At 45.5% G+C, this 18,144-nt stretch overlaps 1 protein-coding gene across 1 annotated transcript; it reads right to left on the reverse strand.

Annotated features, from left to right (window-relative positions):
- Positions 1–1,784: 1,784 nt before the first annotated feature.
- Positions 1,785–16,475, reverse strand: CKS2 (CDC28 protein kinase regulatory subunit 2). Its single transcript, XM_040355085.1, has 3 exons — positions 16,260–16,475; positions 4,163–4,290; positions 1,785–2,414 (listed from the first exon to the last, which is right to left on the reverse strand). Exons 1-3 carry the CDS (start codon positions 16,316–16,318, stop codon positions 2,362–2,364), a joined length of 240 nt encoding a protein of 79 aa, XP_040211019.1. The 5' UTR covers positions 16,319–16,475; the 3' UTR covers positions 1,785–2,361.
- Between the last annotated feature and the right edge of the window lie 1,669 nt (positions 16,476–18,144).

Genomic DNA, 18,144 nt, shown 5'->3' on the forward strand with positions numbered 1-18,144 from the left:
TGCTTGTACTGAGTGCTTCCGTGTGAGATGGTAACCTAAAGGAATACATTTTATTTTGTCCACATTGGAGCCAGGGATTCATTTACTCGCTCAGCAAATGCGCTTCTGCTGAGCATTAAGAGAGTCCAACCCCCCCCCCTTTCCTGATGAGCACCCAACCGGTGCTCATCACACATCAAGGTCTCTCCTCTCCCTGCTAGTCTCCAAGGGTGGTGCTGGAGACAGGGGGGAGTAGGAAAACATTAAGGCTGGGTTCACACTACCTGCGGCCCCCGGGGCACAGCAAAAGGCCGATGCATCCCTGTTCTCTGTATCAGGTCTGATTTTGGACCTGAAAACGGAGCCAAAAGACGCACTGAAAATAAAACTGCAAGAATAATAGTAAAAAATAAAGAAAATAAAAACCTTTTGCTTTTAGAACCACTTTAATGTATCCAAAGTTTCTGTGTCCCTCAACGTATGATACAAGAAACCAAGTAGACCTCATGGCAGAAGAGGAAAAAAAAAAAAAGTGTCCAAGCTCCTAGGACACTAGAGAGAGAGAGAGAGAAAAAAAAAAAAAACCCATACACACTGCTGCAGTATGCTGAAGTGGAAGCCGTTATTATAGGCTGGTGAGCATTTTTTTTGTTTGCCAATGTTCACAGCCTTCTGTGGACAGCGGTATAATATTACAGTACAATTTCCTGTCTCTCACAATAGAGCAAGTCTAGTGACAGTCAACATCATAATCATATGTCTTTTACTCATCTATAGTCACACTTAAAGTGGTTGTAAACAATCATTCAGTTTAAAATAGAAAAAAAGCAAAACATGTGTATAGATATTTAAAAACATTATAAAATACTTTTTTTTTTAATTAAGTGATCACATTCTCTCTGTTCCAAGCTGCATAATAACTAGGAGGGTGGGAAGCACTACACAGATCTTTCCAGTGAAAGGCTGTGCACAGGAGGTGTGTCAGAACAAGTCTGATCATTGGAGAACAGCAGGCTGAGTTCCCAGCAAAGCTAGAGAACTGACCACAGTGTGTTTTGTGGTCATTTTTTTTTTTTTTTTAAGTAAAGCAGAGTGAATGTCAGCAACATCAGGGATTTCACACAAAAGGCAGCAATACAAAAACCAGATACTTTTTTCGTACATAGTACAGCAAACACACCAGGAGTATAAAATGTTAGGGTAACAAACCATTAAAGTGGAACTGAACTCACTCATTCCCAAAATAATTAACCCCCACCATTTGCAATCTTTGTCCATGCTACCTCTGGGTGCCAGGTTTTCAGGCTTCTTGATTGGCTGGCTGGTCGGGGAATGACATCTCATCCCGCAGGAGTGTGTCATTCCAGCACAGACAGAATTTGCCAGGAATGCACGTTCCATAGACTGAAAAACAGGCCAGTAAGCCATTGGTATTGCATACTAGACAGAGGGGTTGATATCTGAAACAGGAGAGTGCAAAATCTGGTGCCGCCGTGCATAGAAACTAATCAGCTTCCAGTTTATGAAAACTTCATTGAACAAGCTGAAGTTGGAAGCCGATTGGCTACCATACAGTTGCACTAGGTTTTGCACTCTCCAGTTTTAGTAAATCAACCCCATAGTATGTCTCTTCTGCAATAAGGATGCACGCTTGAAGTTTTTTAGTCTAGTCACACTTTAAGAGCTGAATAGGTAAGGCTGTATAGACAAGGCTAGATATGTTAATGTAAAAATGTGCATTTAATAAAAAAAAAAAAAACTTTTAAGTGTGCAGTCCAGGAAGCTCAAATAAAAACTGCTTATTCTTCATTTAACAGGATGCAGCTTTGCTTTATTAAAAGCGCACTTGTTCTTAGAGTTTCATAAAAAAAAAAAACAGATGATCAAGCCTGTTCTTGGGTACACATAGTACACTTGAAAAACAGCTTGCATTGGATAGTGCCCATGTCACATTACCCTTGACTTGCATAGAGTATCATTCTGTTAAAGCAAACAAAAACACAAAAGTGAACACTGCTCTATACAATCCAAATTTAAACTTCCTTCAAAAAAATGGAAATAAATCCATTTAACATTGAATGCACTTTTTGCCATAAGCTATAGTAATCATTAAGATGAAATACAAACTTTATTAGCTAGTGGTCAAAAGGAGGAAAAAAATAAAACCCAAAAAGATGTGACGGTAGAAAAAAAAAAAAAAAAAAAGAAAAGAAAATAAACAGAACAGAAATTAGCAGCTCAATGTAGAAAACACTCCCAGAGCTCCGGTGCTGTTAAGAATACAGCTTGTGCACAGCTGTGGTTGTGAGGGTCATAGTCTTTGTATTCACTGAATACTACAATATATACAGATTGTCCCAAAAGATAAAAGTGAAGAGCAATTCATTTCTGTTGGTCTTTTGGAAGAGGCCTTCTAAACAGGAGTATGTGAGGTTCTATAAAAGAAAAAAAAAAAAAAGTTTAGCAAATAGTCACTTCTACAAGCTACCATAATGTGATATCACTTCTAAAAATGTACAAACATCCTTTCTGCCCCAGCCACCACCCTATAAACACAGCCCTCTCACACTGGATATTTTGAGTATTACTACCATACAAAAGCCCAGTTGCACAAGACAAACATAACACCAATGAAAGAGAGAAAGAGAGAAAGAGAGAAAGAGAGAAAGAGAGAAAGAGAGAAAGAGAGAAAGAGAGAAAGAGAGAAAGAGAGAAAGAGAGAAAGAGAGAAAGAGAGAAAGAGAGAAAGAGAGAAAGAGAGAAAGAGAGAAAGAGAGAATATATATATATATATATATACAGGGCTAATGGCATTTTTTTTCTTGTTCAATATGGGAGTTTTCACATGAGAACATCAAGATGGCAGTAAATTTGTTTAGGTCGTAAGCCCAGGATAACACTGGACTGCGGGAGTGAAGCTGTGACCCCCAGGGGTGCGCATCACGGCGGTCGGTGTTGCTGCGTGTCAGTCTCCTTACCATGTGATCAGCCGTGTCCAATCATGGCTGATCACAATGTAAATGGGAAGAGCTGCTGATTGGCTTTTCCTCACTCGCATCATCGTGTCAGACACGAGTAGATGAGAGACGATCAGCTGCTCTCCTGATGGGGGGGGGATAGGGGGGCGGGGGCCCTGCTAGCTGTCAAAAAAGGACTGCTAAAACTAGTGGTGCTTTACCACCAACAGGCACCCCAGTGTGAAAGTACCTTTAAAGACTTGCCTGGCTGACATCCCTTCTGGTTCCCGATTGCCATCTCTTACTTTGCTGATCTCTGGCTTCCAGATTTACTGGCTTGCAATGACAACCCGTTTTGATTACTGACTATGTTTACCACTATATTAAAAGCGGTGATTTTTACTGCATTTTCGGTCTCCATCTGAGTCATGGTTCCTGACAATGAGATAGTTTACGAGGGAGTGTTTAAGGGTGGAATTAGGGTCAGGGCAACCAATGGTGGGTACCTCTCAAGGCCTGGCTAGTAGCTCAAGACTTGACATTTTGAGCCCTGATGTATGCAATAATTATACTAAACAGCTACTCAACTTGGAGATGGAATCTTCTTCATGGTTCTTTGCTCAGAGTCCAACTGCTTTCTGTTTCCTTCAAAGTCTCCAGAAAGAAGTCTCTTGGTCTTCAAGAACTGTCTGCCCACATGATTGTTCAAAAGTTCTAAACTCCTCCCCCATACTTACTATAAATTATATCCTGAAAGTGGCTGTAAAGACTGGACATTCAGTGTGCAGCTCCCCCCTAATACTTACCCAAGCCCAAACTCAATCCTGCAATGTGCATGAGGCACAAGGCTCTCCCTACTGATCAGGTGAGAGGCAGCAGCAATTGTCTCACACTGCTGTCAGTCACCGCCAGTGAGCAGGGCTTATGGACGCAGAGAACCTGACTTGGGAGCAAGCACACGAGTGCCCCCACAGCAAGCAGCATGCTATGGGGGCACTAGGCAAGTGGGAGGGGTCCAGAGCACCAGCAGGGGACCCGAGAAGGGGAGGATCGGGGCTGCCATGTGCAAAACCACTGCAAGTACATTTTATTTTTAAGCAAAATCTTTACAAATCACTTTAAAAACTAGTCTGACTGTTCATTGGGTTGAAATTTAAACTATTCCCAGCAGCTCCCATTGTGGTCTTAGCCCAGGTTTGCTTTTCCAATAACTATTTTAAACCCACCTGGTTCATGGATCATGTAATGAATCCAGCCAAGGCTTTGTTGAACACCAAGTCTCCTCCACTCCTCTTCAGACATCAGATGCGTCTTTGGTACCTGCTTTGCCAATTCTTTTGGAAGCATAACATGCCTAGTTAAAGAAAATATAGTAGATTTAAATTCAATCAATCATTTTACACAAGGTCTTTAAAGTGAACGTGTGAAGATTAAAGTGCATCTAAACAAAATATTGGGGTTGGATATTTTGCGATAGGGTGGGGCTAGCATAGATGTAAATTAGCATACCACTTGCTCTTGAACAATGGTTTTAAATTGCAGAGCGTGGTGGTGACAACTGTCTATATAAGCCTTAAAAGGTTGAAAGTTCTTCAAAAATATGCCCTTAGGCAGGTTAACTTTTAAGGCTCCATTCACACTTGAGTAGCTTGTCATGCAACTTTTGACATCCAAGTTGCATGACAAGTCACTCCATGTTTTCCACTGATAACCATTTATATATGCAGGACTTAAAGTTACAGCGAATTCAAAGTACAGTAAAACCTTGGTTTGAGAGTCACTTGGTTTTAGAGCGTTTTGCAAGACAAGCAAAATGCTTCAATAAATGTTGCCTTGACATACAAGCGATGTCTTGATACAAGAGTAGCGTCATGTCACAACTGAAAGGAGAGAGGAGCCTCCAAGTGTAGCAATATGGTTACATTTAATGAAGGTACAACATTTAGCAACTTATTGCTACACTTAAGGTGCCTCTCTTTTGTATACCCTTGTAAAAAAAAGGCTTTGATATACAAGTGCTTTGGATTACAAGCATGCTTCTGGAACGAATTATGCTTGCAAACCAAGGTTTTACTGTGGCTGCTTTGGCCTGACTTGAGGGCCATAGGCTTCAATGGTAACCCTGCATGAAAGTCAAACCTGAACATTATGCAATAGTTGTCCATTATCAACTGGTCAAGGCCAAAGTCGTATCAAAGTTGCACCCATCTAAAGTCAGCGCAACTCTGGAGTTGTAAAAAGTATGAGTGGAGCATAAAACTTCAAAAACTAAAACCCAATCCATACGTTATCAAAAGCAATTCTCAGTTCCAAGCAACAGATTTGAATGCAATAATTGACAGTTGTAGAAACATACTTTGATCACTCTAAAACCTCATACACACAATGAGAACACCGTCCCCTTTTTATTTGTGCATATTAATCTCATATCGAAAAGCAATAGGTTACTAAAGTTCTGTAAATTCTCGCACCACAGAATACAACTTCGGAAGGGATGTCATTTATTGTACGCTTTCGAAGCATACACGGTCTTGGTCACGCTATTTTTTCATACAAATACTACTAATCACACAAAAATCGTGCATTGTTCTCTTACAAGAAACATTTTTGTGTTTGTTTCTTCAGATAGATATTTTTTTGCATGAACTGTTGTGATTGGCTCTCGAAAGCTGTGTACAAATGAATAGATTATTTTTTGGGACCATTGACATTTATACAGCCATCATATGCATCGATTACTGTATAAATGTCATTGGCAGGGAAAGGGTTAACACCAGGGGGCGATCAAGGGGTTAAATGTGTGTCCTAGGGCAGTGTTTCTCAACTCCAATCCTCAAGGCGCCCCAACAGGTCGTGTTTTCAGGATTTCCCTCAGATGAAACAGCTGTGGTAATTACAAGGCAGTGAAACTGATCAAATCACCTGTGCAAAATAATGGAAAGCCTGAAAACATGACCTGTTGGGGCGCCTTGAGGACTGGAGTTGAGAAACCCTGTCCTAGGGAGTGCTTAACTGTGGGGGGGGGGGGTGACTGCATGGGGGAGAAGACGACAGAACCGAGATCTGTTCGTTTACATTGAGAGACCTCCGTTCTGTCTCTCTCAGGAGCGAACGTGGGTGCCCGGCGGACATCCCGACCACGTGCATCGGGTCATTCGTTGCGCACCCCCCCCCAGTGCTCTTAAAGCGGCCAACATACAGCTACGGTGGCTGGTCATCAAGTGGCAAACAGCATTTGCTTACTTCCACTTGAAGGGAGTGGTTTCGTGGGAGCACTTGCACATTATTGCAAACTTACCTTTGCCCCATCTCCATCACCACCATGGAACTCTACCTTAAAGGCAGTAGGGATAAACCACTTTTATAAGTCACTTACTTTTGTATTCCAGTGACCCAGAATCAGCTAAAAGCAGGATAAAGCCGCTGTGAGCTGACATTGGAGCCACTCCAGGCTCTGGAAGATCCCAACCACATTGTCGGGCACCACCCAGCTGCTCGATTGACAGCTGGCTCTTGACTAAGAGCCAAAAACGAGTTGCACTCGCCCCCTCACCAGCCTGGCACATCATTGCGATCCGTCAGCTCTAAGGTTGAAAACTGAGCGCTGACGGAGACAGCTGCAGCCGTAGGCGGGTAAGAGCTATTTTTTGAAAATCCTGAACTTCTCCTTTAATGTTTTTCCTGCACCTTCTTCACTTAGCCGTTGGGAGAGCCAGGGAAGATATTATAAAAATGCAGAGTGTACACTATTCACGTGCAGCCAGTGTTAATAAAAAACACACACACACACACACACACACACACCTAGTGAAAGGGCAAGAGGTTTTGGATAAAGCGGTCTACTGGCCGTTTTTTTTCTAAATCACTTCACCTCTCGTACCTATATACCAAAGCAATTTTATATTTACACTTTGGACTATATAGCAACAATATTAAATGCTTGCCGACCAGCCGCCGCAGTTATACGGCAGCAGGTCGGCTCTGCTGGGCGAGAGCACGTAGCTATACGTCATCTCGCCGAGCAGCCAATAGAGGCACGCACGCGTGATCGCCACCGGGCACCCGCGATCGCTCGTTACAGAGCGAGAACCGGGAGCTGTGTGTGTAAACACACAGCTCCCGGTCCTGTCAGGGGGAGAAATGCCTAATTGTCTGTTCATACTTGGATATATCAGTTTGTAAATGGATAGAAAACTGGCTGAAAGCCAGAATTCAGAGAGTCGTGGTTAATGATTCTTACTCTGAATGGTCCAATGTTATCAGTGGTGTACCCCAAGGTTCAGTGCTGGGACCCTTACTTTTCAATATATTTATAAATGATATTGGGTCTGAGATCAAAAGTAACATTTCTGTCTTTGCAGATGACACCAAGATATGCAGTGGAATAACGTCCTTACAGGATGTCTCCAATTTACAAGCCGACCTCAATGCTCTGTCTGATTGGGCGACTAAGTGGCAGATGAGGTTTAATGTAGATAAATGTAAAGTTATGCACTTGGGGGCTAAGAATATGCATGCATCATACATACTAGGGGGAGTACAACTGGGGGGATCTGTAGTGGAGAAGGATCTGGGGGTTTTAGTTGATCATAAGCTCAATAATGGCATGCAATGCCAAGCTGCGGTTTCCAAAGCGAGCAAAGTCCTTTCTTGTATTAAGAGAGGTATGGACTCCAGAGACAGAGATATAATTTTGCCCCTGTACAAATCATTAGTAAGACCTCATCTGGAATATGCAGTTCAGTTTTGGGCACCAGTTCTCAAAAAGGATATAGGAGAACTGGAGAAAGTGCAGAGAAGAGCAACCAAACTGATAAGAGGCATGGAGGAGCTCAGCTATGAGGAAAGATTAGAAGAACTAAATCTATTCACTCTTGAGAAGAGGAGAATTAGGGGGGATATGATCAACATGTACAAATATATAAGAGGTCCATACAGTGAACTTGGTGTTGAGTTATTCACTTTACGGTCATCACTGAGGACAAGGGGGCACTCTTTACGTCTAGAGGAAAAGAGATTTCACCTCCAAATACGGAAAGGTTTTTTCACAGTAAGAGCTGTGAAAATGTGGAACAGACTCCCTCCAGAGGTGGTTCTGGCCAGATCAGTAGATTGCTTTAAGAAAGGTCTGGATTCTTTCCTAAATGTACAGAATATAACTGAGTACTAAGATTTGTAGGTAAAGTTGATCCAGGGTAAATCCGATTGCCTCTCGGGGGATCAGGAAGGAATTTTTTCCCCTGCTGTAGCAAATTGGATCATGCTCCGCTGGAGTTTTTTGCCTTCCTCTGGATCAACTGTGGGTATGAAGTTGGGTGTATAGGATTTTACTGTGTTTTTTTTATTTTGTTTTTTGTGGTTGAACTGGATGGACTTGTGTCTTTTTTCAACCTGACTAACTATGTAACTATGTAACTATGTAACATACAATGTATGAACAGCGATCAGTCATTTCCCCCTAGTCAGTACACACCCAGGGAACATACTTAACCCCTACCCTGCCAGAGGCATTTTTATAGTAATCAATGCATTTTTTTTAGCACTGATCGCTATAAAAATGCCAATGGTCCCAAAAATGTGTCAAAAGTGTCCACCATAATGTCGCAGTACAGAAGAAAGAAAGAAAGAAAGAAAGAAAGAAAAGAAAGAACTGATCGCCGCCACTACTAGTAATTTATTTTTTTATAAAAATGCCATAAAACTACCCCCTATTTTGTAAACGCTATAACTTTGCGCAAACCAAACGCTTATTGCGATTTTTTTAACGAAAAATATGTAGAAGAATACGTATCGACCTAAACTGAGGAAAAAAAATTGTTTATATATTTTTGGGGGATATTTATTATGGTAAAAAAAAGGTAATATTCATTTTTTTCAAAATTGTCGCTCTATTTTTGTTTATAGTGCAAAAACTAAAAACCGCAGAGGTGATCAAATACCACCAAAAGAAAGCTCCATTTGTGTGGGAAAAAAAAAAAAAAAAAAAAAAAACGCCAATTTTGTTAGGGAGCCACGTCACACGACCGCGCAATTGTCAGTTACGCAGTGCCGAATCGCAAAAAGTGCTCTGGTCTTTGACCAGCAATATGGTCCTGGGCTTAAGTGGTTAAAGTGGAAGTTCAGTCAAAAATGAAAATGTTTCTATTATTTATATGTAATATATCTTCGACATTTTCTGTATAGCTGATTGCCAAGCTTAGAAAGTCTAATCAAAGCTATAGACAATCAGCTTCTTCCTGTTCTTCAGGGACAACCTTAGCTCTCTTTATCTGAATTGTGCATGCTGCTTCTTACTTCCTGAAAACGTTATCCTTCTCTCCTACACAGGCATGCCTACTATTCATTCCAACCGCCCCTGTCTTGCACTACTCCCATCCTTAGAGAAGGATAACTTCTTGTTATCACAGCCTCATGCTCACATGCAAGCATGGTTCTGCTCACTGCAGCACATGGCACGCGCACACCGTTATATGGCTTCAACTTTAAAGCAAAATACATTAAAAAAGGATTTCCCCATTTAAGCGATTAAAAACCTGCGACTTTGAAAAGGTGCCTGCACTACTTTGATCCAGAGTGTAAAGTTGGATCAAAGCAGCGTTCAATGTCCCACAGCTTTGGAGTCGCACAAGACTAGAGTGCGATTTTGATGCAAATTTACACTCTGGATCAGTACCTTTTCAAAGTCGCATAGATGGGAACGGATGCCATAGAAATTTATGTGCCCAAAGTTGCATGACAAGTTGCACAAGTGGAAAGCGAACCCTAGTGTACTAGCATACTAGCTCATTATGAATGACTTACCCCGAGATCGAAGCCCCCGAAGCGCTTCTCGTTTCCCTCCTCCCCCATGTCCCCTCCGAGCGCCTTCCGGGTATCACCGCTCCGGCGTTGTAACTGGCCGAAGCGGCGATGACGTCACTCCCGTGCATGCGGCGTAGACATCGGTGCAGTTATTTCTGCAAATATCTCCTTAACCTGTGTAGGTCAAGGAGATATTTCTTGCACCTACAGGCAAGCCTTAATCTAGGCTTACGATGGAACAAAAAAAAAAAAAAAAAAAAAAAAAAAGATATATGGACAGCTGCACTCCAAAAAACCTTTGTGGTTGTCTAAAAAGGATAAATCCACACTACAAATTACAACAAAATAAAGGGGATAAACAGCTGATGCGTTTCGCACTATTGGCTAGTGCTTAGTCATAGCTATCTTTTTGTTCTATCAATTGCCTAGTGCACACATGTCCAAAGTCCGGCCCGCATTCTGGTTTGATGTGACACACACACACACACACACACACATCTGTGGCTCCCAAAGCTTGAGCGTGTTATGTTTTTTATGCTGTTAATATATCCATCTTCTATATATCTATCTTCTTTAGCCTGACAAATCCTTTTGTTCATTGTTAGTATGAGCCGGGGCGTGTGGCTGGGCGTGTTCAGAAGTCAACGTGCCAGAGCCGCTATGACACTAACAGCGTGAAAAGTCATTCACAGGCACGGTGACTATTCCTGATCTCTGCATCTGCGATTGCAGTTGCAGAGATCGGGGAAATGTCAGTGCCTGCGATTGGCGGTGGTGCTACGCGCTGTCAGCTTCCTTGCGGTCTTGGGCACATAGACTTGTGAACACGCACCCAGTTCATCCTAAGAATGAGCACGGCACTCGGGGATTTGTCAAGCTAAAGAAGATAGATGTATTAACAGCAAGCAAAAAAAAAATAAAAAAAAAACACGAAGCTTTGTGGGCCACAGATGGATATACTTGGGGGGGGGCCACATCAAACCGGTTCCTTTCCTTTTGAGATAGAGATTTACGCAGGGGTCAAGTCCTGGGGAAAAAAAAAGTGTGTGAACACCCAAGATTCACTCCCCCACCAAAAAAATAAACAATTATGGGGGTGGGTGGTATGTAGATGAGAGGGGTGCGGAGTGTATGGGGTGGGTAGTATCAAATACACCACTGGCCACTGATGCATTGGTGACCAGTGGCAGGTAATGAACGCCTTTGTGCTGCATTAGTGACACCAGTGACAGTGTTTATGAACCCTTTCATGCTGGACCAAATAGGGGTAATAAACACTGACACTGGTGTCACGAATGCAGCACAAATGGGTTAATTACCTGCCACTGGTCACCAATGCATCAGTGGAAGTACATTAACCCCCTCATTGCTGAATACCATTGTAAATTAACCCCCCCCCCCCCCCCAAGAAGCAAAAACGTCACAGTTAAAATAGCTAAGCCACTGTGATACAACACTGTCTTAGGTAGGTTAGGTCTCCACAACTGCACCTCTGGGCCCTTTTACATTACACAGCATTCTGGGCCCCTTTACATTACACAACACCCTGCACCCCTTTACATACATTACACAGCACCTTTGGGCCCCTTTACATTACACAGCACCTTTGGGCCCCTTTACATTACACAGCACCCTGCACCTCTGGGCCCCTTTACATTACACAGCACCCTGCACCTCTGGGCCCCTTTACATTACACAGCACCCTGCACCTCTGGGCCCCTTTACATTACACAGCACCCTGCACCCCTGGGCCCCTTTACATTACACAGCACCCTGCACCCCTTTACATTACACAGCACCCTGCACCTCTGGGCCCCTTTACATTACACAGCACCCTGCACCTCTGAGCCCCTTTACATAGCACCTTGCACTTCTGGGCCCCTTTACATTACACAGTCCTTGTACCTCTGGACCCCTTTACATTACACAGCCCCCCACAGCTCTGGACGCCTGTATGTTACACAGACACCCCCCCCCCCCCTAACAGTTATGGACCCCCTGCATGTTACACAGACCCCCTACAGTGCAGACACCCCCATTCAGTACAGATCCACCCCCCTACAGTACCCCTTATGTACCTCAGATGATCGGGACATGCCAGACAGCACTCGTGGACTTGTCGGATCCCCTTCCCCTTTGTAGACATACAGGAGGAGGGGGAGGCGGGCCGCTTCACTCGGCTATGCCGAGACTGATCAGAGCAGTGACCACGAAGAGCAGGGAGGGATCCGACGGCCGGGTGTCACTACAGTGCGGTTCGCACCCCCGCAAAGCCACACTACCTCAGGCTCTTCTCTCCGTGTGTTTTCTAAAAATTGCGCGCCGCTGCCTAATCCCGCCCGCTCAGCCTCGCTGTCTCTTCAGTCGCGCGGAGGGGTGGGGCTCCGCTGCTTAATCTGCCTGCAGTCTCCGCTTCAGTCGGGGGGGGGGCGCCGGCCTGACACCCCCCCCCCCCGTGTGTGCCAGCCTGACACCCCCCCCGTGTGTGCCAGCCTGACACCCCCCCCCATGTGTGCCAGCCTGACACCCCCCCCCCCCATGTGTGCCAGCCTGACACCCCCCCCCGTGTGTGCCAGCCTGACACCCCCCCCCCGTGTGTGCCAGCCTGACACCCCCCCCCCGTGTGTGCCAGCCTGACACCCCCCCCGTGTGTGCCAGCCTGACACCCCCCCCGTGTGTGCCAGCCTGACACCCCCCCCCCCGTGTGTGCCAGCCTGACACCCCCCCGTGTGTGCCAGCCTGACCCCCCCCCCCGTGTGTGCCAGCCTGACCCCCCCCGTGTGTGCCAGCCTGACCCCCCCCCCCCCGTGTGTGCCAGCCTGACCCCCCCCCCGTGTGTGCCAGCCTGACACCCCCCCCCCGTGTGTGCCAGCCTGACACCCCCCCCCGTGTGTGCCAGCCTGACACCCCCCCCGTGTGTGCCAGCCTGACCCCCCCCCGTGTGTGCCAGCCTGACACCCCCCCGCCCCTCACTTAGTAAACACTGCATTCCCACTTATTCTCTGCTCGAGTTCTGCAAAGGGAACGGGCGTTCCTGCTGTGAAAAAAGTGCAGGGACGCCGTTCCCACAGGACTCGAGCCCTGGATTTACACCTGAGCTCAATGTTATGAAGTGAATTGTATGCCGTTTGCAATAAACTTTGCTTAAAATATTTAATTTGCATTTAATTTTAATGGTTCAAAAAAAGTCAGGAAAAATAGTCGGCCCTCACGCATGTTCACTTGATGAAATCTGGCCCTCTTTGAAAAAAAGTTTTAACACCCCTGGCCTAGTGCATTGCTGGCACCCTTGTTTTCCTGAGAGGACACTGTTAATATAAGCAGAACCATCTGGAGCGGTAACTCCCTTCCCTCTTAATCTAGGCTTACCTGTAGGTGCAAGTTGTCAAAGTGGGTTCACAACCACTAAGTACCGGAGTGTGTCGCCATTCAATGAGTGCATGCAATTATAAAGCGGAACATGTTGGGTATCTATTTACTCGGCACAACATCATCTTTCACAATAAGCAAAAAGAAGAAGAAAAAAAAATTGGGCTTACTTTACCGTTTATTTTATTTATTTTTAATGCAGTGAAGTGTATTTTTTCCCAAAAAAATGCATTTGAAAAGACAGCTGCACAAATACCGCGTGACAAAATATTGCAACAGCCACCATGTTATTCTCTAGGGTCTTTGCTAAAAAACTATATAAAAGTTTGGGGGTTCCAAGTAATTTTCTAGCAAAAAATACTGAATTTAAAGTGATACTAAAGGTTTGCGTTTTTTTTTTTAAATACTTGCCTCCACTGTGCAGTTAATTTTACACAGAGTGGCCCCGATCCACCTGTTCTGAGGTCCCACGGCAGCTCCTTCCCACATTAGATAACCCCCTCTGGGAAGCTCTCGAAGGAATTACCTTGCGGGCACGCTCTTGAGTTATACACTCGCCATCCAAAGACGCAGAGTGTATGACTCGGCCCCCACCCCCGGCGCTCGCATCATTGGACCAAGGACGGACACTGTATATGTAGACATAGGATGCATCAAGGTGAAAAAACACGTAGATTTACAACCTCTTTAACCACTTCCCGCCCAATGGACAATTGACGTCTGGGAAGTGGTTGTAAAATCCTGACTGGACGTCTATTGACGTCCTGCAGGATTTCATGCTGGCGCGCACCCGTGGGGGCATGCAGCGCGGCGATCGGTGGTGCGGGGTGTCAGTCTGACACCCTGCATCTCCGATCTCGGTAAAGAGCCTCCGGCGGAGGCTCTTTACCACATGATCAGCCGTGTCCAATCACGGCTGATCACGATGTAAACAGGAAGAGTCGTTGATCGTCTCTTCCTCACTCGCGTCTGATAGACGCGAGTAGAGTAGAGCTGATCGGCGGCTCTCCTGACATGGGGGGTTCACGCTGATTGTTTATCAGCGCAGCCCCCCCCCCCCCTCGGTTGCCCACACTAGACCACAGGGAAGCCGCCAGGATCACCAGGGATTGGAGGAAACATGTGGATGGCCAGGTACATCCCCCATGGCCATCCACATGTAAAAAATATGCACAATAGATGCCAATCAGTGCCCACAAATGGGCACTGACTGGCAACATGGGCATGGATTGGAACAATTGTAAACAAACAATTGCCACCCCTCAGTGTCCAACCATGCCCAGTGCCCACCCATCAGTGCCGCCCATATGTACCCATCAGTGCCTCCTCATTACTATTACAAGGGATGTTTACATTACTTGTAATAGGAACAAAAGTGAAAAAAAAAAAAAAAAAGGCACCAACACCCCCAACTATGTGCTTGCGCGAACAAGCATTCGCAAGTCACGTACGCCTATGTAAACACTAGTTGCAACACAAAATGTGAGGAATCACCGCACATGTTAGAGCGAGAGCAATAATTCTAGCTCTACACCTCCTCCAACGCTAAACACGCAACCACCATAGTTTGTAGCCACTCCACAAGTGTGCTAAATTTTAAAAGCATGACTAGAGAGACATACACACACTTTTTATTATTCATTAACCCTGTTGCCATCCAGTGCACGACGATATACGTTGGCACAATGGTACAGATGGGCAAGTGAGTGTAACCTGTATGTTTCCTAAATCACAGCTTAGTGGGTCCGCGTGCCCGCTGCCTCAATGTCCACTGGTGGACCGCAATCGTGACACGGAGCGGCAGAACGAGGAGATGCCTATGTAAACAAGGAATTTCCCTGTTCTGCCCAGCAACATGACAGGGATCTACTGCTCCCTGTCATCAGGAGCAGTGATCTGTCATGTTGAAGTGAGCCCATCCCCCCTACAGTTAACCTCTCCCCTGTCCCCATGCACACATAGGCTGTTATCAATGTTTTTTTAGGGGCTGTAAAATCCCTGTAAAACTAGTGGGTTCTGGGAGGAGTTTTTGCAGCTGTAAAAAAAGGCTCAAAAATCAAACAAAGAATTTCACCAGCGTTTAACGTTGTTGATCCCATTGAAAAAAATATAACACACACACACCGCGCGCTTAATAACACTATTGCAAAAATGCTGAAAAGCTCACTGCAAAGCTTTAGGCGTTTATGTTATTATAACGTCTAGTGTGCATAAGGCCTTAATATTAGAACACTTATCTGTCCTGGAATGCAGCAACGTTTGTACCCCAGCCGATACATCCATCGGCTCTTGGGTGCTGCCAACACCACCTGTATGCGAGGGAAGCCACCAGTGAAGCCTTGCAGCTTCATAGCCAATTCACTACTGTGCTTTCTGAATGGTCCAGGGGCAGGAAAGGGAGCCCCCAGCTTCTGATGTACCACACCGTGGTGATATTTGACAGAAGTAGGGATGGACAGGTATCTGTCAAAAACAGGTACGACCCCCCCCCCCCCCAAAAAAAGGAGCTAGATGTGACACTGGAGGGGGGGGGGGGAGACAGATAAGCAGTGCTTCCGCCTTTAGATAGAACTCAGCTTTAAAATGTAATTATATGAAGTTCCATGACATCCAGATTTCTGGCCAGACAGGAATGCCATACTGTTGCAGCCATCCAATGAAATAGAGAATATGTTGCCCGCACTTATTTTCTTTTCACGGAGGCTCATTAGCTCGGCCTACAAATCCTGTGATGACAGGGATTCGCTCCAGGAAACGTGCATGGATCACAGCACGCCATTCGGGCTGGCTACCTCTTGCTTCCTGCTTGGTTTAGCTGGGCCCCCTAATGACACACCACATGTATGTTATTTGAGAGCCAGCTGTGGGAACCAGGAATAGACAGGCAGCTTCTGATGGCACGGGACACGGGTTACAAAGAATCCACTAGGCATGCGTGTTTATGGAGGAGAAGCCAGCAAGGGAAGAGGGGATAAACAAAAACAAAGCAGGGGGGTGCGCTTCCTCTTTAAATAGGAATGGATGAAACACGTCAGAACTGTGACTTGGCCTGTATAGGAAGAGGCCGCTGTCCACATTCCTACAGCCGGGTGGTATCCGCACAGCAGGCCCGGCGCTATTCAGTACAAGGACACAGAAGGAAGCCCTCCTTACCTGTACTCATACTTCTCATCCGTGTACTTGTCCGAGTAGTAAATATTCTTGAACGACATGATTACGGTGGAGCCGCACACCACACGCGTCCCACACAGCACACAATGGCGACCGCTCAACGAAACGTTTTATCTGCGTAATCACCGCTGGAACTCTGCGATTTGAATTGCGCTTCGCCAGCCTCTCATTGGTTCGAAATCTCCCCTTTCTCAGCCAACGAGGGCAAGCGTCATGACTCATCCCTACGTCAGCGTATCAGCGTCTAACCAATCGTAGCCTTGTTGCTAAGCCTTCCCTGAAGACAGCCCCGACCATAGGGTAACGCCGGGAGGAGGAGCTATTGGAGGGAGGCTTTTCTTGGATGATTGTTTTTTCCAGGGATAGAGCGATGTGTGGAGAGTGGAGACTGAGAGTTAGTTAGTACGGGAAAGGAAGTGCTATGTGCTTTGCTTTTCGCTGCAGGAGCTTGGGGAATGAGTAGGCGGAATGGTACGAACGCTGATGCGGTGTGTGGCTGACGTTGTTCCATTCATCTAGTCTCAATGTACGTGAAGTGTGCAGAAACTAGGGGATAAAAAAGAGGGAATGGCAGTAGCAGAAAAAGGCGGTAAAAAGTTCAGTTAGGGCAGGTGTGAGGTGCTGAGGGGGGTAGCAATATGCGTGAGGATTAGGCAGTGTTCCACTTCTAGCAGACGTTAGACTCGGTCCACACAGCTACACAGAGCCTTTCTTTTACAAGTCACACCTTTCTTTACCCCCTTCTGGCACACATAAAAATCTGCATTTTCGGGCCTTAAAACAGCCCAAAAGGGGAACCTCCACTTGTTTTGCACCCTCCATTGCCATGTTTGGCATTTTTTGGTGGGAACGGGTACCTGGTTTTGAGCGGTAGGTTTGCCACCTCATCCCTTTAAGGTTGGGTTCACACTACTACACTACTTTCATCCTACTTTGCTCTGTGTTCAATGTTTCCCTATGAGAGCATCTTGTAGCGTCCTACACAAGTCGGTCCGACTTTGAAAATGCTCCCTGTACTACTTTTGGTCCTACATTGATCCTACTTCAGGCCCATTGAATATCATTGAAGTCGGACCAAAGTAGTATCCTGTTCATGAAAGTAGGATGGATGTAGGACCAATGTAGGACCAATGTAGCAGAGCAAAGTAGGATGAAAGTAGTGTGAACCCAGCCTAAAACAGAACACATATGAATTACACAGGTTCTGTGGCTGATTAAGGTGGTAATTGAACTCAAGTGGAGCCTTATCTAAATTAAATTAGCCTCAGAACCTGTGTAATTCATATGTGTTCTGTTTTAAAGGGATGAGGTGGCAACCCCAGCGGTACCTGTTCCCACTTCCAGGTAAGATCACCAACGAAAATCTCTGGGTATGTCCGGCTCCCCCCAACACTGCCTTCCTACCAGATTAAAATTTACTGACCCGACACCAACAATTTTACTGGCAGTTACAAAATTACAGTTTTAAAGTGGTTGTAAACCCTGGCAGGAAAAAACAAAAGACCTGAAAGACAAAGGCATAATGAGCTAGTATGCATAGCATGTAATACTTACCCGGCATCGAAGCCCCCTGCGGTGCCTGTACACAGCACCGACTGGTGACATGTTGTCCCAGAGTTACCTCTGGGTATCACAGGCCTGGAGCTGTGATTGGGAGGAGCGGCGATGACGTCGCTCCCATGCATGTGCATGGGAGCTGCTGGTAACGTCATACTCACTGAAAGCAAACAACATATACATGCCATTGCTTCAGTGCGCATGTGCCATTCAGGTTTAGGAGATATCCAGGGTAGCTACAGGTAAGCATTATTATAGGCTTGGCTGTAGCAAAGAGTGTGTTGTAAGGGTTTACAACCACTTTAAGTGC

This window comes from Rana temporaria, chromosome 1 (assembly GCF_905171775.1).
Source record: "Rana temporaria chromosome 1, aRanTem1.1, whole genome shotgun sequence".
Classification (NCBI taxonomy): domain Eukaryota; kingdom Metazoa; phylum Chordata; class Amphibia; order Anura; family Ranidae; genus Rana; species Rana temporaria.

What these genes read in the sequence shown, in the direction of transcription:
- CKS2 (XM_040355085.1), bottom strand. Translation starts at nt 16,318, where the DNA reads ATGTCGTTCAAGAATATTTACTACTCGGACAAGTACACGGATGAGAAG. An exon ending in GATGAGAAGTATGAGTACAG is followed by an intron (nt 4,291 to 16,259) that starts GTAAGGAGGGCT and finishes TTCTTTAACTAG; the next exon opens with GCATGTTATGCTTCCAAAAG. An exon ending in TTACATGATCCATGAACCAG is followed by an intron (nt 2,415 to 4,162) that starts GTGGGTTTAAAA and finishes TTTCTTTTATAG; the next exon opens with AACCTCACATACTCCTGTTT.